General features: G+C 37.9%; 2 protein-coding genes and 1 long non-coding RNA gene across 11 annotated transcripts; 2 read left to right on the top strand and 1 right to left on the bottom strand.

Moving 5' to 3' along the window:
* Positions 1 to 127: 127 nt before the first annotated feature.
* Positions 128 to 16,623, top strand: LOC124216913 (very long chain fatty acid elongase 7-like). Of its 5 annotated transcripts, none has more exons than XM_046622025.2 (4): positions 128 to 187; positions 12,715 to 12,802; positions 13,545 to 13,816; positions 15,159 to 16,623. In XM_046622025.2, the coding sequence occupies exons 1-4, from the start codon at positions 179 to 181 to the stop codon at positions 15,687 to 15,689; spliced, it is 900 nt and encodes a 299-aa protein (XP_046477981.1). In that variant the 5' UTR covers positions 128 to 178; the 3' UTR covers positions 15,690 to 16,623. The 5 variants fall into 5 exon arrangements, with proteins under 5 accessions (XP_046477981.1, XP_046477980.1, XP_046477982.1 ...); XM_046622024.2 differs by lacking the exon at positions 128 to 187 and adding an exon at positions 3,935 to 3,958; XM_046622026.2 differs by lacking the exon at positions 128 to 187 and adding an exon at positions 4,014 to 4,450.
* LOC124216934 (uncharacterized) lies at positions 10,294 to 19,305 on the bottom strand. 2 transcript variants are annotated; one of them, XR_011176940.1, is made up of 3 exons: positions 19,182 to 19,305; positions 10,793 to 10,988; positions 10,294 to 10,443 (listed from the first exon to the last, which is right to left on the bottom strand). It is a non-coding gene; the product is annotated as an uncharacterized lncRNA (long non-coding RNA). The 2 variants fall into 2 exon arrangements; XR_006882737.2 differs by lacking the exon at positions 19,182 to 19,305 and having other exon boundaries at positions 10,793 to 11,558.
* On the top strand, positions 18,731 to 23,781 carry LOC124216915 (very long chain fatty acid elongase 7-like). 4 transcript variants are annotated; one of them, XM_046622030.2, is made up of 6 exons: positions 18,731 to 18,932; positions 19,978 to 20,072; positions 20,864 to 21,054; positions 22,575 to 22,655; positions 22,962 to 23,145; positions 23,226 to 23,781. In XM_046622030.2, exons 2-6 carry the CDS (start codon positions 20,012 to 20,014, stop codon positions 23,558 to 23,560), a joined length of 852 nt encoding a protein of 283 aa, XP_046477986.1. In that variant the 5' UTR covers positions 18,731 to 18,932; positions 19,978 to 20,011; the 3' UTR covers positions 23,561 to 23,781. The 4 variants fall into 4 exon arrangements, with proteins under 4 accessions (XP_046477986.1, XP_046477990.1, XP_046477988.1 ...); XM_046622032.2 differs by lacking the exon at positions 18,731 to 18,932 and adding an exon at positions 19,480 to 19,768; XM_046622033.2 differs by lacking the exon at positions 18,731 to 18,932 and adding an exon at positions 20,543 to 20,580 and having other exon boundaries at positions 19,480 to 20,072.
* Positions 23,782 to 26,760: the final 2,979 nt, after the last annotated feature.

The following is a 26,760-nucleotide window of genomic DNA, read 5'->3' as shown; positions in this document are numbered from 1 at the left end:
CTGAAACGTGCTGAAACGGTACGATAAAAGAAACGTTACGAGTGTGGGAAAAACTGTGGGAAAAATTTTTGTTGTGAGTAAAGAAAAAAAAAAAAAAAAAAACAAGTTCTCAACGTGTACAATTGTGTTAATTTATTGCATGGAAGAGTAAAAAACTTTCAAAATTCGATTCATCGTTATGTTAATTGTAAGTTTCATTGATCTTCTTCTTTTATTATCCTTTTGGTTTTTTGTCTCTTTTTTTTTACTTTTTAAATCGTTCGTTATTCGTTTTTATCTTCTTCGTCCGTAAGGAGGAAACAAAGAAAAATAAAGGTAAAGAAAAATATGAATGAAACACACACGGACGGAAAAAGTTTTTCAAGTATTATAAATACGCATCTTTGCATAATACATATTTGTGTGTATAACCAATTCACGCGTGCGAAAAACGTGCGATATTTTTTTTATATTTCGTTCCTTTACATCCTCCGTCTTTTTTTTTTTTTTTTTTTTTCTTTCCTTTTTTTTTCTCGACTGGAAGAGAAGTTACGGAGGACCTTGTCCGAATCATCCATTGACTTCACATACAAGTCACTGTATTCGATATACGCTCGTTACTTCGTTCGCTGATCGTTGAACGAGAATTGTGTCATGTCGTAACGCAAGAGTTGCGGGGGCGTCTTGGAACGCTGTATCTAATTATGGTTATGCATGGTGTAAAAGAAAAAGAAAAACAAAGGCCAAAAATTCCGTACTCGATTAGTTGCAAGAACGAGGGGAAAAAAAATAAAAAAAAATAAAACGAATGACAGAAAGAAAAGGTCGGTAATTCTTTGCACAATTAGTTGGTAATGAAACAATAAAATAAAACAAAAAAAAAAAAAAAAACTCGGAAATTACTGGCTGTATTATAATTATAAAGATTAGCTGTTACAATTACTCCGTTCAACGTCTAGAATACCGAATTAATATGTACCCAGCCTTGTACTATTCAACTAACGAGATTATTCACAGGGATTATGATAAATGATCAGAGTACAAAAGCGATCGAAAACGGTTGTGAAAAAACCGTTGAAGAAGAAGAATAAACCAAATAATTCGGACACTAATCCATCGCTGATGAATTTTGCGGTTGTCTGATATTTGGCACTTGGCAAGATGCGGAATTGAGAGGTTAAGGAATTAAGATTTGTTAGAAGTATCGAATAATAAGCTAATGAGAGAACGGCTAACTACAAAGATAGATCTAAGACGTGGACTGTGTTGACATTCTAGACAGACGTTATTATACGATCTTTGACATTTTTCTTTACAGCGTTGCCAACCTTGGAGAAATTCGTTTAGAACCGAAGAAATTATAGTTCGTTCAAGGAAAAAAGAATAGCTGTTTTCTTATTAAGATATATTGTCGTTTAGCCGGGAATCTGAAGAAAATCTGAAGAAAATCTGAAGATCTCTGACGAATCGTCAAGAGTCGTAAAATCAATCAATTGTGAAGTTCCAGAGAAAATATGAACCAATTAGATAACGTGTGCAATTTTCAAACTCACTTATTATTAAAAATAAAAACATATCAGTATGAGTAAAAGTTCCCAATAATATGTTTGTAATTATACTTCAGATTGTAGGACATAAATCTGACTGTTTTATCTCGTTCGGTAATTATCATTAGGTACATTACAAGGCAGAAATATTAAATATATTATGTATTTCTGTATTAATTGAGTTTCAACGTCACCGAGTGAAATGTCATTTTTGAAAATGAGAAAAATGAAGTATTCCCTTGAAGCCATTTAAAGAATTCATTTGTTTTATAAACCGAAATCTTGTTGCAAGATACGCCGTCAGTGAGGCTAAAATAGACGTTATGCTAATTGTACGAAATTCGGTTCCTCGTTATGTCCTGATGAATATATTACAAAGGTTAAAGTCTGGCGTGAAAGAAATTCTGTCCGGTAGTCAACTTCGGAAGCAGGTATCCGTCCGATGCCCGGATAAAAGACGTGCGTCAATGTACCCAAGTGTTTTTTTTTTTTTTTTTTACGGTTTAGGATGAAAACTGGTAATCCTTGATTCTTCTGTTTCATCTGCCCGATCGTCCTCCAGCCCGGCATTTACATCTGTATCGTTCGACCGGAACGACTTGATCTCGAGACGAAAAACTTCGGTGAGGGTCAAAAGTGATATGCGTACGCGATAAAAACCTCGGAATAGTGATTTTCCTAAACAACTGAAGATCTGACTCGATTATTACGGAATATTTAAACACGGATTACGATAGAGCGAGAGAGGAAAAATGTGAATGGGTGAAAATTTAGGAGAATCAAAAACAGCAGAGACTGCAGAATTATGGAATCGTCGTATAATTGATGAAAAAATATAACAAATTGATAAAAACTCGTGGTAAAAATTAACGCCAACCTGGCCGGAAAAACGTCCAACTTTGAAATGCTGTAAGTTTGTGTAAATTGAACGTAAAACATTGAATAAAAAACGATTTTCAAGCTGAAAATCTCGGCTTTGAACTCTATGTCTTTTCAGATTTGGTCTGTACGGATTGTTACTCGAGTAATCCAATATTTAAGTCATTTATGTCAAATTTGTAAATTAAACCTTAAACTTCGCACGGTCTTGTGCGATAAATATTTTTTTCTTTTTTTTTTTTTTTGATTTTCGAAACAATCATTTTACAGCTCGGAGTTTCCTTTTGTTCTCGCCAAGTTAATCAACGTCGAAAGAAGTCGTGACCGACAAACTTTGACGTTACACGACAAGTTAGAAGATCATCGTACCGGACGTTTTATGAAAACAGACCGAATCTCTGAATGTCACCTTGTTGAATCTTTGACAATAAATTATCCGTGACGTCGCTGGAAGACTTGCGTGAACATTTAAACTTTACCACGAAAGAACTTGCAGAAAAATGGCGATCGTATTTTCCCGGATTACTATCTTGACGAAAAGAGATTTCACTGAAATATTCCGTCCTATAAATTATTCCTACATTCTTCAATACCAAAGATAGACTCGAGACAGAGAGAATATTTTCACTTTTTATGTATTATCAACGTTCTACCGAAATTATTTGTTCTCACGTTGATTACTCGAGTGAAAACGCGTATAAACCAGATCTCGAAAATTGAGCTTAAAGCCGAGAGCTTTAGCTTGAAAATCGTTTATGATTCATTGTTCTACGTTCAATTTACACAAAGTCAGAGCCTTTCAAAGATGGACTTTTTGCGGCGAAAAACAGGGCGGTAGGGGCGTTAATATTTTCCACGAGCGGATATGCAAAGAAACGTCAAGATTAAAAAATTTCGGATTATAAAACACCGAACTACGGAATGACGATAATTGTATTGAATCAAAATACAGAATCGCCAATATGTAGTAAAGTCAGGGTAAAGAAGACGTGAAAATGAATAAAAAACGTATCAAGCCGAAACCCGAAATTGTCGGAATAAGTACTTGAACATGCTGAACCAAAATACAGCATCGTCAAGAGTTAAAACTAGAAAAAAAAAAAAAAAAACATTTCGAAGTATCGAAATCGCGAATACGAAACAGTTAAAACGAATAAAATCGAAAACGTAAAATCGTCAAGATTTTCCCGCGCTTAAAAATATTCCCTTAAAAAGATTTTCATCTCCCTGACAAAATTCCATAAACATTTCGACCGCGTAAATTCCACGCTCATGTGGTTATTCAACTTTGTCGCCCCCACCCTAAAAAGCCCCTGGTTATTTGGATGTAGGAAGAGAGGAGTCGACAGGTTGACTAGACTTTCGTTTTTCAGGGTGATTCGGAGGTCGACGAGTGGCCGACACGATCCGTTAGGACTGTGAAACAAACAAAAAAACAAAAAAAAAAAAAAAATTCCATGAAAATCGTAGGTGTAGAGAGACGGTGGTGGTGTGACAACAACGAGCGGAGGAACTCGCCGGAGGCTCAACTCGGCTAAGAGCCGATGGAAGGGGTGTGTATGTATGAATATATACATATGAAGGTGCCGTTTGCAGTTAAAAACCGTCGTGCGTTTCTGATTTCCCGAAGAGCCGTCCGCAGATCGAGGCCTAGCACCGATCGATCATCATTCGGTAAAAGCGTTGCTCGCAGATCGCCGGCGATCGAAAGTCTTCTCCTGGGCGCCTTACCCCCGGACTTCGATTTTCCAAGTTCTTAGTCAGCCGCGGCTTTGGTCCAGCATTCGAACCGATCTGCCGATCAGTTTCCTCTCGACAACTGGCCGGGTGGGTGGTGGGCAAATTTTCGCCTTGCTGAGCTGCGACGAGAGGATATATATTGCAAGTACTCACGCACCCAGTTTACGGTGAAACTTGGAATTTCCGGGCGAATTTATGTCGAAGGAATATTAGTTGATTTTACCGGTTTTCGCGAAACTCGAAAGATTATTTTCGAATCGTAATACCTGCCAGTGTTTTCCCGTTCCTGCAGCTGTGATTCGTGAGTAAGTATCGTTACGTTTCTTTTTTTTCCTTCTTCGTGTCTTTTGTTTAGACAATTTTTTTAGCCCCACTTATTAATTTTATTCTTTCAAATATTTCCGGTTTTTCCCATTTTTTTTAGTTGTATCGTTGCAACGATCTGGCGGACAATTAGACAATTCCTTCCAGACGGAGGGAAAAAACCGATATCGAATAGTTTAATAAATTATCACGTTAACGATGTCATAATCGACACGTATCTCATTAGCGCGAGAAGGAGAGAAAATAATTTCAATGCAACTTCGGTCTATTTTTTTGAAATTCTTGCTTTCTGCTTCTATTCAGCTACCCGAAACGTACTTTCTCATTTTTTTTAAATTTTTTACATTCGGATAAGCTTGAGAGTGATCACACTGTCGAGAAAATCAAATTTTTTTATTGATAATTTACCATTCTTCGTGAGAATACGGTTGTTGTTGGATATTTTTCCATTTAGTTTCAAAAGCTCCGATCCGACACTATATAACACACTGTGCATCAAATTACCAAATTTATGAAATAAGTAGAGTAAAATTCAATAATAAAAAAATAGTATAATTATACTACAATATTGAATCTAGTAGAAAAATTATCGATAAAGCAGAGCATATAAAATAACACTGACAAATTGAGTTTTAATATTTTGTTACCTACCTAAAACCTTCATTCCAATCACATTATCACACGTTTCAGATTTGTTTCGCTTCATATTTCATTTGTTCCATGTAATCCATTAGCATAATGATAACTTTGTCATTGAAAACGATCGTTGATCCTCTCACACGCTCACATGATATAATACTATTATCACGATCGATTTTAATGCGCCATAATCGGTAAATTGAGAGTGAACGGAATTCCTAATAAATCTAATTTATGATCCTACAGCAATGTGTGGGAGTGACTGAAACGCATCACTTCCTATTTACTGTTTTTTGTTTTTTTTTTCTTTTCACATTGCCAGATTTCACATTGTCTGCGAATACGCATGCGCAAAGTACAGAAAATACCACTTTGAAGTACCAGGAGTCGAAAGTGGTCTTTTCCGTACTGCGCGCATGCGCTGTCCTAACCTAAATTTCGTGCTTCGTGAAAAAACGCGTAACGTACTCTTGTTATACAAAGAATCGTGTAGAACAAGGAAGCTCGCGTATTTGCAATAAACGTCATCGACTGACTCACGACTCGTCCCGAAAAGACCAAGGTTGCCACCTTGTTACACAATATACTATTTCCCTTCCATTTGTCAAATGTTTTTGTATTCTTAATCCATGTTCTTCTTCAAAGAATCATGCAACGAACGATTTAAAAGAAGATGGAAAACTTCTTACATATATGCAGCTATTAAACTGTGCGGTAATTACTGTAATTATAGTTTGATCCTTGGGCAGCGGAATCGTTCTCAATTCTAGGATAGGCTATACAGCAACGGGTATTGAGTAAGAATTTGCGCATGCGAGTGCAGAGTTCGCGACTGCGATTTGTGTGAAATCCGTCATTACGCTACGGTCTCCGTGTAGTCTGGGTTAAATGATGATCACCGCTAGCCTGGAACTGTTTCAATTGGAGATCAATGGACCTCAGGTGTCCGATTAAGAGTTAGAAGCGGAGAAAAAAATGTCTAAAAAAAGTGTAGCGATGTTAATTCTGCGCGGATGAAAGTAAACGCGAATAAAAAAGCATCCATACTAACCAATAGAAATTCGAATAATGCAGGATGGGGAAAACGGGCCCCAAAGAAAGAACAACGTGAGACCAATTTCGACGAAAGCAATTTTTTCATCCTTGGCCTAAAAATAGATCTTAAGCGTTATCGACATTTTTTTAAATCCCATTTGATTGTACGGAGGTTTGCATTTTGCCCGGCTCTCCCCTACATCGTGGATAATGATTTAAACCTGGTATTTACGAATCGGGGAAAATATTTGTTACACAGTCATGCGTTTAACGCGTTAACGGCATGATTGAAACCGACGAGTTTTCGCAAAGAAATGATATGACGCGGTTTGAAAATTCGAGGCTTTTTATGAAATCAAAATGGCCGCCATTCTCACGCCTCGCACTTTATTTTTCCCTTAAGATCGTTCCCGGTACTCTCCGATCGTTGGATTCTACTTTATCCCGTGCAAAATGATGGCAAGAATCGTTCAGCTACGATTTCGACCGCACGTGAGAGCCTCAGGAGCGAAAATTCGGTACGCGGAATTTCATTGATAAAATCATGCGTACTACATGGATATAAAGGATCGAATGTTGAATTTATTTATCATTGAATTTGAGTTCTTCGGTAAAACATGTCTTGCCGACATGAATACGTGATTGGTCAAGTTTTTTGCCATTCGCTCGGTATTTAAACGTCTCCTATCCATAAACGTTGGAATTTGTATATCAAACATCAGAAGCACACTTAACCTGGGACGATTACCGAATCCGTATGAGGAAATTATGTTTGCGGACAATCATCGGTCTTTCAATACAGTATATATATTTACACACCTGTGAAAAGTTCTCGATCATTCATAATGTATCGGCATATTATACTTAGCAACGGATCCACGATCACGGCCATGGTTCGCGTCATTTGATTTTAAGATTCATAACTGCTACCGTCATTGTCAATGATTTGCAGAACGTGTCACTCACGTTTAAACACCGTGTTCATCGTTCGGCTTTGCGCGGAATCCTAAGAGCTAGCGTTAATTGCAAATAGAACTTTCTGGAGTCGATGAAGTGGAATAAAAATTATTGCAAAAAAAAAAACAGAAACCTCGCGTGATTCTTGCCCTCCTTCGATCGTGAACCTCCTATTCAAATCAACCAGTTACACTTGGGAAATTAAAATTCCACCGTCAAGCCTGACATAACTTTGGCTGTCGGATAACTGTCGCAAATAACGTCTTAAAACGAAGGTTTTCTTACATTTATGAGTTCATTTGAATATAATTATGAATACGAAAACACTTCGGGATCACCTTGTGGATCGTATTTCTGATTAATTGATGCGGGCAAGATTTAACCCCGGTTTCAACCATTATTTACCATGTCACGAGTTTAGGTCGTTGATCTCAGAGCTCGACTTTGATTTTTATTCGTTACTGAAAATTCCGGAAGGATAAAGTTCATTTGCGAAATAGCCTGGCCTTGATCAACGATCGAGAAAATTCCGCCATCTTCGAACTCCCCCCGATTCCTATTCCCAGGTTCTTCCACTCGCACTTCCGTCCGTCGTTTTTTAACATCGTCCGCAATTTCACATTTAATAACAATTACCGATAATGGTTCGTCAGGAAGTAAGATGCCGCAAAAGCGGTTTGCTGGTGCGGATGAATAATTGACTCGCGGCGATAAAATAATGCGAAAAACGGTCTGTTAATCGACTCGCTTTGTCAGAACATCGTTAACAATTTTCTGCATTGCCGCTACTTTCGAGTCTGAAACCGCAATAATCACGCAATAACGGAAGCGCGTTAACGCCGATAGCGTAATAAACCGTCGGACTCCAGCCTAAAGATATAAATTATAGAAGAAGGAAGAAGAGGTGCCGAGGTTTCCGACTTACCGTAAATTACTGAAAGCGTTGAACAAATAAAATTTATACAATTCCACGCTGGCGACGAGATTTCAGATTCTCGCCATAACCGTTCAATGTCAACCTTCAAAAGTTGCGGAGCTCAGGGATGAAAGTTATTTCAAATAAAACAGCCTTTGCATTTTTTTTCTCTTTTTTTATGATCGGCATTCGTTGCAATCCGTTGAAGTTTTAGCCACGGTTAATTAGATATGCGAGTCCGATATATTTCCATCGTATGATCTGCATTTTATCGAATCGTTTCACTCATTTTACTTTTCATTTCTTTCTGCCTCTTCTTCTTTTTCTTCATTTTCTTTTTTTTTTTTTTATTCTTTTTTTTTTATATTTATTTATTTTTTTTACTTAGTTCTTTGTTTGTTCCCAATGACGCGATCGGCTTAGTCGAATTATATATTATACCGCATTGCTGCATACATTTACATTTTGAAAGCTGCATTCGTTGGAATCTGCATAAACGCAAGTATGTGTATAATATATTACGCGCATATCGTGCGTGAATTGTTCACGTACATCGTGATCCAAATCACCCGAGGAAATCCATATTTCATTCGGATTTAAAATTTCAAATATACCGTTCCGCGATTCGAAGGTTACAATTATATTACAACTCGTTATCGTTCACGCTTTATACGATATTATACCGGTGATATTTGCAACTTACATCGAAGATCAGGGTAAAGGATAAATTTTCCATCAGATATGAAAGTTAAAAAAAAAAAAAACATTTCCCAATGTTTTGTTTCAATGGAAGGTGTAAAGAAATTTATGTCAGTTATAACAAATATAGATTGTATACAATATCGATCGTCGATATAGCTTTGTTTCTAAAATTCATTTTCATTTTCTTCATACTCTCGCGATTCGAAGATGAAAGAACTTATATTTCTGCAAACCGATGAGAAAAATAAAACTCTTAATTTTAACGGGTGTTTATCAGACTTGGTGAAAAAATTTCGTTCCACTTAACGGTACAATAAAACTTTGAATACTAAAATATACATATAAAAATTAAAAGCCTTCGCCAATTTCACGACGAGCATGGCAGTCGTAGTCGTAAATTCAGTTACAGTACTTGTTTAATAAATTATAACATCAACGCAAGATAATGTGCGAAAATGAATTCAGCTGACTGGATTAATAAATTCATTTAATTCGATTCTAGAAGTTTGCATCAGGATATGCCGGAAGTATAAATAAAAACGCAATAGTTTCTTCGGCGAAATATTTGATTGAGATTTTGGGGAAAAATACAGCTGACCAAATAATAGATAAGGAAATCGCGTATCGATGCATTCCCACGAACGGATGAACGCGGTTTTGATCAAGGTCATATTATAGAAACTTGTTATTTTTTCTTTTTTTCTTTCTCTCTCTCTCTCTCTCTCTCTATTTAATTTAATAATATTTTTATTAATTCTAATGTATTAGCTGTCAAGGTTAACCACATCTACGAATTACCATTCACCCATGATATATCACAGCGATAATTTCTTTCCGGTGATATTATACCTACATCTGTTCGGAATATTCCGATATAGATAATGACGAATGACGTTATTCCGATGTAATAGCAATACCGGAATGAAAAAAATCTTAATTCATTCCATCCACGCAATCTGTGAATTATACTATCGTTGACCAGCGAACGAACTTGTTAAAATTTCTGTGTAAAATCACGGAATTTGTTAGTTTTTTTTTTTTTTTTTTTTCTACGCGTCCAACCACTCACTCAGAGGAAAATTTTAATAACAGCCAGTGGAATTTCCCAATTAGAAAATTGACACGACGGTAAAGAATAGCGTTTATCGCGGCTCTGTATAATTTTACATCATTTTTTTTTTTTCTTCAACCATTACATGTTTGAATTTTTTTTTTCTTTCTCATCTCATCAGCAATCTTGGAAAAAATTTATACACGGAAGCGCGTACATATTCTCGATGTATACGAAATGTCAGTGCAGCCTTTGCGATTCGGGGACTGCAGTTGCATCAACGTTGACAAACTTATCCAAGGACGTGGCAATGAGCCTTGTCTCGAAAAACGTTGACGTCTGTGGAGAAATTTCATCATTCTTCGAGTAAACAAAATTCTAATCCACGCAATCTGAACACACATGCTTTGCAATATCGTGCAAACTGGAAGTGTTAAGGGGGGAGCCTGCTTTAGAGGCTTTACAAAATTGATTTTTTCAAGGATTTTTTTGGGAAGGAAAGAAATATCCGATTGAAACGAAACTTTCGGGTTTTATTGTTATATATTTCAGCAGTCTTCCTAAATTTTTTCATTAAGATACATGTCATATTATGCCTGGTCCAAGCATTTCACCGAGGCGTCTCCAGTGTGCATTTGTCGTGCGGCGGGAAAGGTGCAGGTCGCAATTTCCATCTGAAACAAAGAACCCAAAAAAATTTTTACTTCTCAATAGTATAGCTTCTAGTTAAACCAAGAAAATTCAACAAAAAGTGAAAAATTCAACAATTTTTCGCAAATTAAAAAAAAAAAATTCACTTTAGATTGTTTAAAAAGTGGGTTAATCTTGACTTTCTTAAGGTTTTTTAGGTTAAACTAGAAGAGAATATCATCCCGAGTACAATGCAATTTGTCTCGTTTCGATAGGACGTTTAGTTTTTTCCCTATCTTTCCCGCCAATTAGGAAAAATCGTAAAAATGAAAAACCGAGAAATCGTGCGTCAAAGTTTTCGTACATAAAAAATTGTAATTTTCTTGAACTTACCGCATTAATATGCTAATCAGCGATTCCTGGTCCATAGAGTTGCCCTCCAGACTCTTCAAAACACTGGTTCAAAACTTCAAAAAGTGGTTCAGACTCTTCGAAAAACTGGTTGAAAACTTCAAAAAACCGCTCGTATACCTGCTCAACGGTTGCTCACTATTTCTTCTGTAACTCCGAAAATATTTCGAATTTGCGTCTGAAATTTTACGGACACATTCTTGGATAGTTTGGGAAGACATTTATGCAAAAAAAAAAATTGATTTTTTGAAGCCTCTAAAGCAGGCTCCCCCCTTAAACAAAGATTAGCCAACCGATTCGGATTCGGTGAATTTATGAATCAGAGACAAGGTTGGAATAATAATTATTGACGTAAACAGATGTCCGATAGCGTGGTGACAGATTGGCATTTCGGTTATTGACGAATCGTAAAAATCGAGAAAATTTCCGAGCTGTATTGATAGTGCGAAAAATTCTTCGTACCGTTGTGCGAGAAATTACGTGTTTTTTTTTTTTGTATCAATGATCGCACCGCTGTCGGCTTATCGACACGAGGCTACTGTTTAAGAATTAACAAGCTTGCTTTTCTAGTCCTAAAAGAGGTACGAATAAGTAACGACGTGAAAATAACTGGGGCAAATCAAATTTTACGCGGAGTAAGAGTTTCGAGTTCGAAGATTCGTTGCCGTGCAAATTGACGAAGCAAATATTTGGGAAAATATACGTACAGAAATAGAATAAGTTACAGATACGATATATAATTTATTTACGTTTGTCAAGTATTTTTTCCCACGCATTATTTTATTTTTTTTTTTTTTCCATATATTACCGGCTGGCCTTGGCAAACACAAAGGTTTACGTAGGCATTGTACAAAGTTGTGCCATTCTCAGAGTCAGGTATAGATATAGCTGTAACGCGTAGTTATGCCTGCACAAGAATAAATATCATTTCCATAAGCGCGGGAATTAAGGAGAGGCAAAGTAAACAGGCGAACTTCAACTCACCGAGCGAAGGTGAGCCTACTTTCGTAAAATAACCAAAAAACCTACGAGCCGAGTAACATTGTTTATATTATCATACGGATGAACGAATACAAAGCGGTAGGTGTAACAAGTAGTTTGAAATAAATAAGTAAATAAAAACGTCACAGACTTTTTTTTTTTTATACGCGGTAAAAAACAAGTTACGTGCTTGATTGATTTCGAAAACTGCGCCGTACGAATTGAAACAATACCTTGCATGTTGACAATCATGAATTTCGCATGAACGCAGCAGAGAGAAAAAAAAGAAAAAGATTTCAATTTGCGCCATGCGTTTGAATTCCATTTATGAGATTCTTCTGTTTTCGAACAATACTGTGCAATGTATTAATTAATTTGAAAATATTTTTTCAGCTAATATTCGTAATTCGAATCAATCCCGTTCTGTGTTTCTGTTCGTTTTTTTCTTTTCTTGTTTGTTTTATATCACGCGATTATTAACCCGACAAAATTTGACCGATCAGCGAAACTATGGAGCACCCAGCAAATGCTCCATTTTTCAATTCGATCGGAAAAATATAGTTCTAGGTAGAAAATGAAAATTAGTTTTCCAGCTGTTACCGGAAAGTCTGGTATCCGTAACTGTTCTTCCTCATTACTATCACTGTTGCTAGATTTTCTTGCAACTGTTGCGAAATTTTTTTTTTTTTTTTTAACGATACCTGTTTTACTCAATTTTTTTAGTTACTGTAACGATTGAAATTTTTCTCAGTGCATTACTTCACAAATTTGGAATAAAATTCCGTCATTGAATTGTGTCCTGTGAAAAGAAAAGAAAAAAGAAAGTTGAAGCGTCATCGACAATTCTAAAACAGCCATGAATCATGACGTAATGGCGAATCGAAAATATGACCAAAGATTAATTGATGTTTACCGATTTTCAGTTGATCCGGGGATCCGCCGATCGAAACGAGAACGACACGATGTCGGGAATATTGGAATGGTACCGGGACGTGATGTACAACAAGAATGGTGAGCATTCAATAATCCTGAATTATACGTCTGTCGCCCCGAAATATTTCTAGCCCGAGTTGAACGATCCCGTATCATTTCCTCTACGCGGTTGATCGCGCGTGTATTTTCGACAATAATAGAATGATAATCAATTCCGATAGAAAATGAAAGTAGGGTCTGATCAATCGTTGAACTCGACCGAGACGTGCCAGAAAACAATCAAGTTTTAACGACAGAGAATCAGGCGAGGCAATTCGGGTTTATATTTAGGTTGAAACTTTGTCCCTTACGCGCAAGCTGCGCCGTAGAATCAAAAATAGGACTCAAGCGAACGTCGATTAGTTTTTTACGAGACAAGTCGATCGGTTACACTTACCGAAGAGCTACACGCTCAAGAAAGAAAGAAATCAAACGATCCGAAATTAATTTGCAAAATCAAAGGTGCTTGTTAGGTAGCTGAAATATTCGTTGGAAATCATTTGGAACAATTGCAAATTACTCGAGTTGTTGAAAACCGTCTTGCGGTAAACGTAAAGTAGTAATTTTTCGAAAACCGTCTAGAACGAGCCAAAGTCATTTGAAATCGCTTGGTACCCGGACTGGAAATCACTGAAAGTCATTTGACAAGTTAAACACATGTAAATGACTCGAAACCGAAGTCGATGAGCCGTGACGATTGATGTCCGACTTCCAATGGATCGTCTCAAGTTTTTCGCATCCACAATCATTTCTCACATCCAAAAATTTCCTCTTCCTGCAGATCCGAGGACCAGCGAGTGGTTCCTGATATCCGGTCCAGGTCCGATAGTGACGATAGTGGTGACTTACATATACTTCAGCGTATGGGCTGGTCCCAAGTACATGAGGGACAAGAAACCATACTCGTTGAAGACCCTGCTCCTCGTCTACAACTTCACCCAAGTACTAGCGAGCATCTACTTGGTCTACGAAGGCCTGATGTCCGGATGGCTTTACAACTACAGCTACACGTGTCAGCCTGTTGATTATTCAGAAAGCCCAGAAGCTATGCGGGTGAGTTTAACGATCCGAAAGCCGTTCGATGACTCTCGTTTTCCTATCATCGCTCGGTCCCAAGCCCCGTCACCTTGTTGCAAGTTCAACGTCGCAAGCTCACTCTGCGCAAGTCGCAACCCTTCCAGAAGGGTGGTTGATTTGTAACCTTTTTTTTTTTTTTTTCTTGAGATGTCATTGTAAAAATTTGTGACGAAGGTAAGGGAGGGCCAAGGTCCGAGGGGCCTTCTCGCCCCTTGTACCCGTTCGATGGACGTCGATTAGCACACAATTAACAATCGGACAAAATTATGCTTCGAAACCTCGACGAGCTTTCGACTGGCCAGCTTCACATACACGCAATACTTACAGCCAAACGCGTTGCGAAATTCAATTCTAAGGTCGTCGACCACTACTAGTCACGATTCAAATTGTATCGCAAATAAATTACAAACATTAGTCAATCATCGTACACGCTCTCCATCCTGGCATTGTTTCCAATTCAATCTGCAATACGATACCGAGGATCCGATCTCTACACGCTTCAGTTTCCCTTTCACTTCGCATAATTTTCTATAGTACGGACGGTGGTTCGAACGGCGGATGATCTTCGATGATTCGCGTCATCTTTGACTTGTTTATCATTGGTATTCAAGTTTCTGAAAATGAAACGTGACAACGATCAATTTGCGATCATTTCTTATCGATCATAGACACATTCGTAACGAACAAGTTGTACAAATTGTGAACTTGACAAGGACCAAGCCCGACCACTGCCTTTTACATTCCAGCATATACAGCTTTTGATCAATAATCTACGAGATTAAATTTCGGCTGGCTTCTCCGGCGTTTGGTACGAATTGAAAACACCCGTGCACTGAGAAAATTTCATTTGTTACAGTAACTAGAAAAATTCAGTAAAACAGGTATCGTTAGAAAAACTGTTCGAATATTGTTGGAATTAGAAAAAACGAGGTACGCGTAAAGATTTTGCGCTATCGTCGATCCTTTTTTGGTTATTGCAACGCTAAATCAGTTTCTTCGGTTTACTCTACTTTTTTAGTCAAACGAGGCTTCAACGTCAATTTATCGTTGCACGAGCGTGTTAAATTTTCGCAACAGTTGCAAGAAAATCTAGCAACAGTGATCGTAACGAGAAAGAGCAGCAACGGATACCAGACCTTCCGGTAACAGCTGGAAAACCAATTATCATTTTCTACCTGGAACCATATTTTTCGATCGTGGTAAAAAATGAAAATAGTTAAGGACCGAGCGGTAACCGGAACTAAAAATTTCTCTCATCGCGTGAGAAAGTGACTTGGGAGTGGGAACCTGGGCTCAGATCGTTGGTTGAATGTTCCAGATGGCGAGAGCGGTGTACCTCTACTTCATCTGCAAGCTTGTCGAGCTCCTGGACACCGTGTTCTTCGTCCTGCGAAAGAAGCAGCGACAAATATCGTTCCTCCACGTTTATCACCACGCCATGATGCCGATGTGCGGATGGATCGGCGTCCGTTTCGTGGCCGGTGGGCACCCGACGCTCCTCGGTGTGATAAACTCGTTCATCCACATAATCATGTACTCGTATTACATGCTCTCGGCGATGGGACCGGAAGTGCAAAAGTACCTCTGGTGGAAGAAGCACCTTACGTCGATGCAGATAATACAGTTCTGCATAATATTCGTCCACAACGCCCAGATGATGTTCAACGACTGTAAGTTCCCGAAGCAGCTCACCGTCCTTCTTCTCCTCAACGCCTCCGCCTTCCTCTACATGTTCGGCTCGTTCTACGTTAAAAACTACATGAAGAATGTCTCATCCAACCCCCAGAATCTCGCGAAGAACGTCAACGCCGTCGCCAACGGCTCGTCGCAAGCTCTGAAGGCCGAGTAAATGTCGTAAATTTAAAACGTCCGGCTTCTTTCTTTCATCCATCTTTCGCATCGAGCGTTTTTCCGAGGTGCCGCAAGCTTCCGGAGATAAATTTTACTCGAAAATTAACTCCCGGTTATGGCACGTTAAGAACAACGGATGCTCATAACCGTTGACAGTTACTGAATATTTTTAAAGATTAGTTTAGGATAAGTGAAATATGATAGATAGAAAAAGCCTAGACATTTTATGTATTCTAATAGACATTATCGACGAATGATGAACTGTACTTAAATTATAGAGCCTGAGAATTTATTCAAAACATTATTACATACAAATTAGGCTCGCGGAATAAATTTAGTTTTATGACTTTATTTTCATCATTAACAATTCTTACATTGTACACTCAACACTGATAACGGTACCTTGTAGATACATGATGACCTCGTGTTATTGTAAAACGAAAGTTTTCTTGTTTTTTTCTTCAAATTAAAACGCGTCATTTTTTTTTTTTTTCTCACCGTGGGTCGTAATTTGTACGTAATGATAGGAATATAGAGGATCGGTAAAGATAACGAAATGACCGTTTCGAAAGTGAACAATTAAAATGTAAAACTAGAACTCAAAGCAACGATGATCGTGACGGTGATAGTAATAATAATAATAATAGTGATAATAATATTGTAATTGTACATTGTGTAACAGGTACCGTCTAGCGGTGTTCGATGCAATCTAAAAATAATTTGGAGACAATCAAATTTCAATGCGAGGTACGTCAGGTTGATGAACCGTTTTCTTTCAATCCTATTGAAAGTATAGGTTTTACAAGCAAAGGAAAAAAAGAAACCAACAGGCTTGTAGTTTTTATTATACCGATACATTGTGTAATATTTTCGCCAATCAATATATTTATTTAAAATGTTGTACATATATATAAATAACTAACAATGTGTTATTTCTGTACTTTACCATGTGTTATACGTATATCAGATAAAAATATTTTATAATAAGAGACCAAAAAGTTATCGTCTTTTTAATTCTTCAATTAATTTTAACGACATTCGAATGATTGAATGAATGAGACAGGAGAAGAAGAAGGGACAAAGAATAATTGTCGCTGAACAATATCTTTGTTGCATACCGCACGAGTCGAACCGATTATTAATAATTATTCAGACAGGCTGTGTGACACTTCGTAATGTTTCGAACGAGAAATTCTACACGGAAAAAGCGAGCGTTGGGGAGATTTAGAGGGAGGGGGAAGGTGGGGGAAGGACGGAAAATGACGATTTGCGTTTTTTAATACCGGAAGTTGAAGTTCGTAGGTCTGACTGTCTTGACCTTTCAACGGTGAATACTGAATACGTAATCTTGCATCGATCGACTTTCTACAGGACGTTTTAAAACGAACGACGCTGCGCGTGGTAAAAAGAAGGGGAAGAAGAAAATGGAAAAAAGGAAGAAAACATGATCTCGGCAATTTTCAACCCCACAGAAACATAACCGGTCCAAAAATATGTATAATTCGCGAGTTCTCTTTATGAAATCGTAGTTGTGAAAAAAGAAAAGTACGCTGAGAAAAATTTCAATTGTCACAGTAACTAGAAAAATTCAGTCAAACGGATATCGTTGAAAAAACTGTTTGAATATTGTTGGAATTACGAAAAACGAGGTACGCCTAACCATTTTGCGCTGTCGTCGATCCTTTTTTGTTTATTGCAACGCAGGATCAGTTTGTGAGGTTTACTCGACTTTTTTAGTTAAACGAGGCTTCAATGTCAATTTATCGTTGCACAAGCTTTAAACTTTCGCAACAGTTGCAAGAAAATCTAGCAACGGTGATCGTAACGAGAAAGAATAGTAAGGGATGCTAGACTTTCCGGTAACAGCTAGAAAACTAATTTTCATTTTCTACCTCGAACCATATTTTCCGATCGTGGTAAAAAATGAAAATAGTTAAAGACTGCGCGGTGACCGGAACTAAAAATTTCTCTCAGTGTAACGTGAAAAGATCCGAATTTCCGATTTAATCATCCCCAGTTCTAATTATTATTGATAAATCAGACAAATATGTCGATTTGGACGATGACGTTACGATGATACTTGAATATGTCACAAAAAGTGAAATAACGCTATATAACAGCTATTCGCGTTTGTAGCGATAGCTTATCAGATTTTCTTCCGTAATCGATATACGGTTATTCACTAAACGCGTCGATAATTTATTGTTAGATTTATAAACATGCATGCGCAGGTACGTTGAAATTTAAAACACGGCGGTTTTCATCGCTCTGTGAAATCGCCGTAGCTTAGTTGGAAAAGCTAAAAGTGGACGGCGTTTTTATATTTTTCCACAAGTTCCGAGGTCAAAAGACGTCCAACAAACACCGCAATTGCGATGCAATAATCGCAGGGGAAACAAACAAGTCTGATTTAAATCGTTTCAATTTCACGTTACGATTAGTTCGACTTTTATTCCTCTCTATTCATCTATTCATTGTTACTTGTGGAAGAAATTTCAATTAAAAAAGTACATGGTCCAATTTTCTCATTTCCACATTCATTTCCCGGCTCGACTTTATTCGCAAATTCGAAAACAATTGTTCCTAAGCTTTATTCGACGTATCTACCGAGTAAATGTTGAAAAATTTACCACTCCAACAATTCAACTGTAACATTTGTTTCTTAGAACGATGCAATTTCTATGAGATTGAGAAAAGGGAAAACAGGGGACGAAGGTCGTTAAAGAATAACGTATTTCGTACTGAGTTACCGGAAACTGGAGCGAGGAGGAACTTGGCTTGGAAAAATAGATGATTATAAGAAATAAAAAAAACTGTACAAAAAAAGAAAATACTTTTCCGCCGAGACACGTTGTGCTGTGAAAACTATCGAACCTTGAAGAAGTTTCAGCGCGCATCCTTACATAAAATCCACGCGTCAACACGGCACAAATTGTAATTAATTCCGATTCGATTGTTACGCCGATGTGGCCGGTTGGGCTTCCAGGGGAAATCGTTCGGCAAGAGCGTCGCCGATGTGTGTGAATTTAATTTTTCAACAGTCATTAATCGCTCGTGAGTTATAGTCGTACGAACTGTCACCTGCCGTCTGAACGATCCGCATAAACGCGAATTCTAATAGTTGTGATACGGTAATTTTGCGATCGTTGCTCGACTCGCGAGATATTTTCCGCACCCCGATTGCAGACCGCCGACTCATTGTCAACGAGAAGGAAGCAACAGTCCGAAAATCGATTTATAGGCAAGAAAAAAATGCACATAAGTAAAGTTTAAAAAAAAAAAAAAAAAAAAAAAAAAAAAAAAAAAAAAAACAAATGACGCTGGAAAATTTCCTCAACGTCAGTGGATGATGCTTGTGTACGATGAATCGCGCATTACGTCGAAATTTCGTTGCGTTATTGTAAATTCGCTGCTTATACCGACGCGATTATAATATTATAATCAGGAGAGAGCCTGGAAACAAATAACGTACGACGTTGACAAAACTTACCCGTTAATGGTCACGATCTCCCGCGCCGATGATCGATAGATCGCGTCGCACGTGCGTAGATAGAGATTTACATGCGAATTCCCCTCTCCGATCGATTCCGTTTATCATCATGACTCGCGGATAGATCGCCTGGGGCTGGATCATCGAAGCTCGACGTACCGATTACGTGTCCCAGAACGGTATTAAACGCAAGCTTCTATTCCCGGGCTAAACGATCGGCAAATCCCGGACGGTCGTTAATCCGTGCATTCGAGTACGCGCATAATTTTAAATCGCTGTAAACACAATGGTCACTTCATTTTCTCCAGGCTAAACGACACCTCAGTCTTGTCGAACACTTCGCGGCGGTTGGGTGGGTCTGGAGGGATTTTTTTTTAAAAACGGAAACGTCAATCACACCTGTCGCGTCGGATTTTAATGATTTACTTGCTCCCTCTCTCTCTCTCTCTCTCTATCCCTCTCTCCCTCTGTCTCTCTCTCTCTCTCTCTCTCTCCTACTTCGGAATCTGAAAAAGTGATACAGAACGAGAAAAGCATACTGCTGAGGATCGAGGCAACGACGCGTCTGTTTCGCCGAATGAAAATAAGTAAAAATCAAAACAGCCAAAGACTTCGGCGTTCGTTCCGTATTGTTTATACCCTTTTTTTTTCTATATCTTTTTCTTTTTTTTTTTTCTTTTTTTTCATGTTTTGACAGTTCTTTTTCTTTATGTGCGCGTGTGCGTGTTTTTGTTCACTTTTTCTCGCAACGATTGTTCTCATCATTCGAAAATTCGATTGTTATTCATTTCTTCAGTGTATGTTCGGTGTTGGGAGTGTGATACTGAAAAATGGCAGCCATCATCAGAGCCTTATTGAACGGCTATCACGCGTTCAATGTTGAACTGGCAGGTAATTATAACGCATGATTATTGGTTGGTGGTTTCGTTCGACAGCGACAGAGATTGTTTGACCATAGTGATAAATAGAAGAAGGAGAAAAAAAAAAAAAAAAAAACAGAAACAAGAATCCTGATTCGCGGATCGCGTTCGTCGATTAACCGGGCGGCGGTTTTGTCAATGATAAATATATCGTACTTTTTTTTTTTAAACAACACAGCTTTTCAGTTTTTCCTGCCGATGTAAGAAAAATAAAAACAAGACATTCTATCCGATCGTACGAAAAGATGCGGCCTCTATCGACCAGTGAAATTGATTTTTGTCAAGTTATTAGATGCATTGAAACTTCCGATTTCCGATTGTTTTTCATCCGCTTCTGTTCATCGTTTCAAACAGAACTTGGAGACGTATTTTTATGAATTTCCAAAGTCGATAGAGGCAACCTTCTTGTGATTGATAGAAAATCTTGTTTTTAATTTACAGATATCCGGGGGAGGGATAAACCGTAGTCTAAAGCGAAGGTGGGTATGAAAACCTTTCTTGCAGGAAGCATGAAAATTCTGATCGAACATATTCACGATAAATTCTTGTTCAATTACCGGAAGTGAGGATAACTGAGTGATGAGTAAAAAATTACGACAATGATAATAACGATAAGATGAGAAATTAGCAGCGGAGCTTTTCATCGTGATACTATAGAAATTTGGATTTAGAATTGAATTGTTTTAGAATTTACTAAATTTGTACCCAAGTTGAGGATTCTGTCTTCTTCTTCTTTTTATCTTCCATCAATTTTCTCCAAAGATCCAAGAACGCAGTCATGGTTTCTCATTGGGTCACCTTGGCCTATCCTGGGCTTGATGTTTTGCTATATTCATTTCGTGCTGTCCCTCGGACCGAGGTTGATGAAGGACAGGAAACCGTTCAACCTGGACAGAGTGATGCAAATATACAACGTCGTACAAATATTAGTGTCAGCATACCTGCTTTACAAGGTAAATATGCTAAAACTTAACAAAACAAAAGAAACTCAGATCAATTCTACAAAAAAAAAAAAAAAAAAACTAAACAAGTGCGAATAAAACTTGCGCCCGAGGGTTCCGTACTAACTAAATTTTTTTTTTTTATGTGATGTAACAACAAGTTAACTATTTTACGACTTTTTCCGTTACTTGTGCTGTAAGACCTTGCTTCTCTCCAAATTTCATGATTCTATGCCAATGGGAAGTACCCTTTTGGTTTTCATGAATGAGTTTGCGAGTATCAAAATATGTGACATAAATTTCTGTATCTTTTGATTGCGTTGACTTAGAAGCTTGAATTTTTCACACCTCCGAGGGACCGTAGATCTGATTATTTGATATTAATTTCAATTTCATACCTCTACCCGTTCCTAAGAAAAAGGGTCTTGACAGAAGGACGGATGGACAACGAAGTAATCCTATAAGGATTCCGTTTTAATTTTTGAGGTACGGGACCCTAAAAAAGGACAGAAAATCGTATATTGTGTAACAAGGAAGCAAACTCCGTCTTTTCGGGCCGAGCGTAAGTTTGCAATACGAGTAGTAGACGAATTTTGCAAATACGCGAAAAGACCGTTGCCTCCTTGTTGTACACGATTCTTTAGATAACGAGAATATGTTATGCGTTTTTTCACAAAGCACAAAATTGAGGTTAGGATCGCGTTATGTCAGATTTGTTCGCGACAGCGCATGCGCGCAGTACGGAAAATAATATTCTCAACTCCTAGGATTTAAAAGTGATCTTTTCAGTACTCCGCGCATGCGCATTCGCATACTCACTCGACCGTCATAGAAACGGATACTCTGTTCACGGAATACACGCGTCGAAGAACGCGTTGCATCAAAACTTTTTTGCTTTCTTTAATTTTCACTTTTTGACCTTATAACCGCGCAATGCTTACACGCTCAAGTATTATGTATACAACGAATTCTAACCGCTTTGTCCAAAAAGAATACAATAGTAATAATGAAGCGTTCACGGTTTCGCATAAGAATTTCCTGTTGTTTCTTTCGCGCAGATTAAAGCTGACAAGCTCGACGTTTGCCAGTCATACTCCTTAAACGGACGAACTTCGCATACATGCGTGTATGCTCGGTTGACAGTTACCAGGCGTGTTATCCAATCCGTAAACTTCACGATACCAAGTTATTCGTAAGAACGTCTCAAGGGTAATTTAACAAAGAGCGAATCAGTCTACATTCGGACGACTGATGTTAAATTTTACCGACTGACATCAATTGTCTCATCGTTGACTATTGGTCATGAGACAAATATTGATCGACGAAATTTATCCTGACTTGCATAAACGCAGGCGGCCCTTGGCAAAATGTATTTCGAATTGCATACACGCAGGCGGATTATGGCAAAACGTACTCCGGATTGCCTGACCGCAGGCGGTTTTACTTTACACAGTAACCGGGTATACAACTCAGGTTACATCGATTTTCCCAGCTTTTGCGTTCCCACTTTTTCAAATTTTTTTCTTTTTCAGGCACTCACTCTTGCCTGGCTCTGGGAATACAGTTACGTCTGTGAACCCGTCGACTATTCGAAGACACCGAAAGCAATCGAGGTACCCTTTTAGTTTGAAAACGAGAAAGAAAATAACTTGTCTCACGTCAAACAACAAGAGGTTTGAAAATCCGTAAGGTCTATAAATTTCACAGAGCTCGTTTGCGAGTGCAACGATGCTGAAACAGTGTGCAATCTGAAAAGTTTTGAAACTTTAACAAGACCTTTCTAAACCTTTGATTCAACACTTTTCACTGCTTTGATAATAAAAAATGCATTTATATGGTTATGTTGTACTTCTCGATCGGAAAGGATAAATTGTACACCAAAGAACACACGTTTTTTATTTTTCTTTTTTTTTTAACAGATCGCAGCGACTGTATGGCTCTACTTCATAGTGAAGTTAATAGACTTGTTGGACACTGTGTTTTTCGTCTTACGGAAAAAGCAGAGCCAAATATCGTTTCTTCACGTTTACCACCACGCCGGAATGGTGATAGGTACATGGGCTGGGGTCAAGTTCCTGCCAGGCGGACACGGGACCTTTTTAGGTGGGCTTTGCTTCTCTCCTTTTTACATTTGGTTTTACAATGAAACTGACCCCCTCTTTCCATATGCCCGATATTTCCAGGAGTGGTGAATTCCTTCGTGCACATAATAATGTACTCGCATTACCTCGTAACATCAATGAAGAGCAGCAAGCCGTGGTGGAAAAAGCACATAACGCAACTGCAGCTGATACAGTTCGTCATTATACTGTTTCACTTCCTGCAGCTGATGTGGGTTAAGGACTGCGGATACCCAAGGTGGACGGCGTTAATTTTCGTACCGCAAAACCTATTCATGATCGTGCTATTCGGTGACTTTTACTACAAGACTTATCTGAAGAAACCGGCGGCCAAGAAACACCAGGAACAGAACGGCGTCTCGAAGAAAAAGAGCATTCCCAACGACAAGTTCAACTAGCTCCGAGCAAAATCTCCGAGACTCATCCTAGTATGTCTATATATAAACGTCATCCTCGCCTTGTTTCAGAAACTGAGTACGTAGTCATTAATTTGTCGATATAATGATTAAAAACAAATACCAAATACAGAAACAAAATGATAAAACTGAAAAGATATTGTACAACCAATGCAAATGTGAATGAATGTGAATTTAATAATAACATTGACGAATATGCACAACCAAGACACAATTTCTTTTCCAGTGATACATCTATAGAGAGAATCGCTAACGACTCAACGTAAGGTCCTCTGCTATACTTTATCTAATGCTCATGCTTTAAAATTCAAGAGTAATTGTTTGCCAGGGCAAACAACCGTCATTGAACGTAGTCTCAAAAATTTTCACAGTTGTCGCTGGCAGTTGTATGCGATACCGAAATTTATGAAAATGTTTGAGGTTACATAAATCGCGGCGAACTGTCATGTCGTCTGAATTTATGACGGTTGGTAGCCCTGGCAAACAACTGTTTTCGAATTGTAGCGCGTGCGCGTTAAATTTTAGTAAACGTCGGACCATGCACTCGTTAGAAACTCACCCTTTATATATGTATATATATCAGTATACCTACGTTATACGTAACGATATACATACATGTATCATTGTAGGTGAAAAATTAAACAATTCCAGTATGTGGAACGAGGAATAAATTAAATTGAAAACGGTTTTTCACTAACATGCGGTATAATGACTTTTCGGCTATTCATTGTTCAGGCAAACACCGAACGGTTAATAATTTTTGACCAACCGTCAGTAACCTAAAAAATATACATCGCTGCAGCGTTGACAAGATTCATTATATCGTCTCAACATTGTTCATAATTTATTCGAACGTTTGGCTCGTTTTCGGAATTGGATATGGCTAATGCACCGTGGGTTTCGTACTTTTTTTCATCCCCTTTACGGCTGTACCGTTGCCTTTACCATCGTTGTCGTGAGACGAACCAGATTTCCGGATAATTTGTTAAAAATATCAAAAAAGATGACTGAGAGAGAGGGTTTTCTTTTCACGGCACCGCGTCTATTTGCCTATATTGGCAAATATTTGCGTCAGCTCAATGTCAATTACTCGAATTCTGCCTGGCTCCCTCGCGCAGCCCTTGAGTGTGTCTGTGTGTATGTGTTAATTACTCGTAATTTACAAAAAGCAATAAGGTGCGATCGTCTCTTTTCTTTCTTGACGCTCTGCTTTCCTTATAATTGGTTCATTTTTTCACACCTGAACGTTATGTCCAATGAGAGAATCTTAAGAGGATGGATGAAATATCACTGAAAAGCCAGTGACAACGCCATTCTACATGCAATAACGAATAAAAATACCGCAAAAGTTTTCTATTTCATGTTAGAATAATGCCAGGAAACGTATTCCAGCAATGAATGTTAATTGAATTACAGAAATACATTTGCTGGCGTTATTGTTGCGTAAGACAAAACTTCGTTTAAATTTTTCTATTCATCTCAAGTCAATTTAGAGTAATTTTCATTAATGCTTTCCCTTTCCTGTAACCGTGTTGGCGGTTCGATACAAAATTCGAGTTCGATTCTTCACGAACTATGCGACAATGACTGGCGTTACAGCCGATGTGAGAGATTCGGAGTCATTCTCACATAATTCGTACAGAATCGAACTCGCATTTGATCGCGCCAAGTTCAATAAAAAAATTAAATAAAACGCGCGAGAGCCGACGCGCGTATCTTTTACAGCAAAGAGAAGCCTTTGGCCTACGCGATAAAAATATTATCACATATTTCTTCCCTCTCACGATGAAATTCTACGTATAACAAATTTTCTACGTTTCTAGATTTTAAGAGCTTTTATTTAAGCCTTGTATCAATACGATCGATGCTCGGAGAGCCGAAATATACCAGTCGTAATGTTTCCAACATCGTCGAAATCGTCAGTTTTAAGCCAGCGCCGATCATTTTGCAGAGATCTCCCTTACCGTCTGCTATCCTGACCGAAATTCTAGAGGGAATTTCAAATCGACTCTGCTGAGAGGAAAATAGATAGACACGTTCAACAAAATTTAAAAAAAAAATGAAAGGATCATCGTTAAGAGAATAAAATCGAGAAAATTTAATAAGATATGATAAATTTATTCAACAGTATTTATACGTACTGCTCCGGGTATACGTTTGTCTATGCTTCATTCCAAGGAAGTTAAAGTTGTGCTTCGGTGTTTAATAATTCAGCGCTTTGCCGAAATTATACAAGTCTTAGAAACTCTGTCCAGAGGCGCTTTGCCGTCAAGACTCCTTTCAAAAACCTTTCAAAATAACTTCAATATTCTAAATATACCGATGCCTATCGGTAAGAGGCACATTTATTAATATCCAAAAATCGGTGGTCAAGCGCATTCGTCATTCGTTGCAGTCTGTCGTTTCCGTGGTCAGCTCTTTTCCATTATCGATGATCTAAATTTTAAAGTCTACAACCCGTCATGATGCTGAGAGCCCAAAATAAACTTGACCGACGTTACATCGAACAGAATTTTTCAAGGGGTAGCTCGTCCGTATTACAACATAATGATGGTCTTTGCGCAACTTGGAGTTATAGTTGAATGAAAGTAGGTAACGATAAATGATGCATATTAACGCGTCGTAACGTACGTCATATGTAACATTAACGCCGTCCAGCGCTTGTCGTCACGGAAACGTTATCAATTTGTTGAAATTTATGCGTGGATAATTAAAATTAATCGTACGAAGAAAGACGATAAGAAATAAGGCGATTGAAGCCGAAAGAATAAGTGCATTTCATTCCACTTACAAGCTATGACAATTCAATGACGATTGATAATGATTTTTTTTATCTAATTTGTATAGCCTGTAATTAGTTCAATTTCCGGAATTATCAATATTGCATTTTTTTCTTTTTTTTTTTTTTTTTTCAACTTCTACTCTTCAGAACCGTGTCTATCTTCAATAAAAAAAAATACCCAGTGGAATAAAAGCCATGCAGGAAATTTGAAAATTACGATGTTTCCAAGATTCTTTGAAGTTAGTATTTTACGCTTGACTTGCCGTTTTTAATAATTAAACGCCGAGTATAATAGAATTAAGAAGCGTTATACAATGTAAAGTAGTAGATATAAGATAAAATAGTAGTCAAGTTTTACGTACAGAAGACGATACTTCAATCTTCAGATAATTTTAGCGTC

Source organism: Neodiprion pinetum, chromosome 4 (genome assembly GCF_021155775.2).
Source record: "Neodiprion pinetum isolate iyNeoPine1 chromosome 4, iyNeoPine1.2, whole genome shotgun sequence".
NCBI classification, from domain to species: Eukaryota; Metazoa; Arthropoda; class Insecta; order Hymenoptera; family Diprionidae; genus Neodiprion; species Neodiprion pinetum.
Note: the sequence above shows the minus strand (reverse complement) of the source record. Positions and strands in the feature narration are given on the sequence as shown.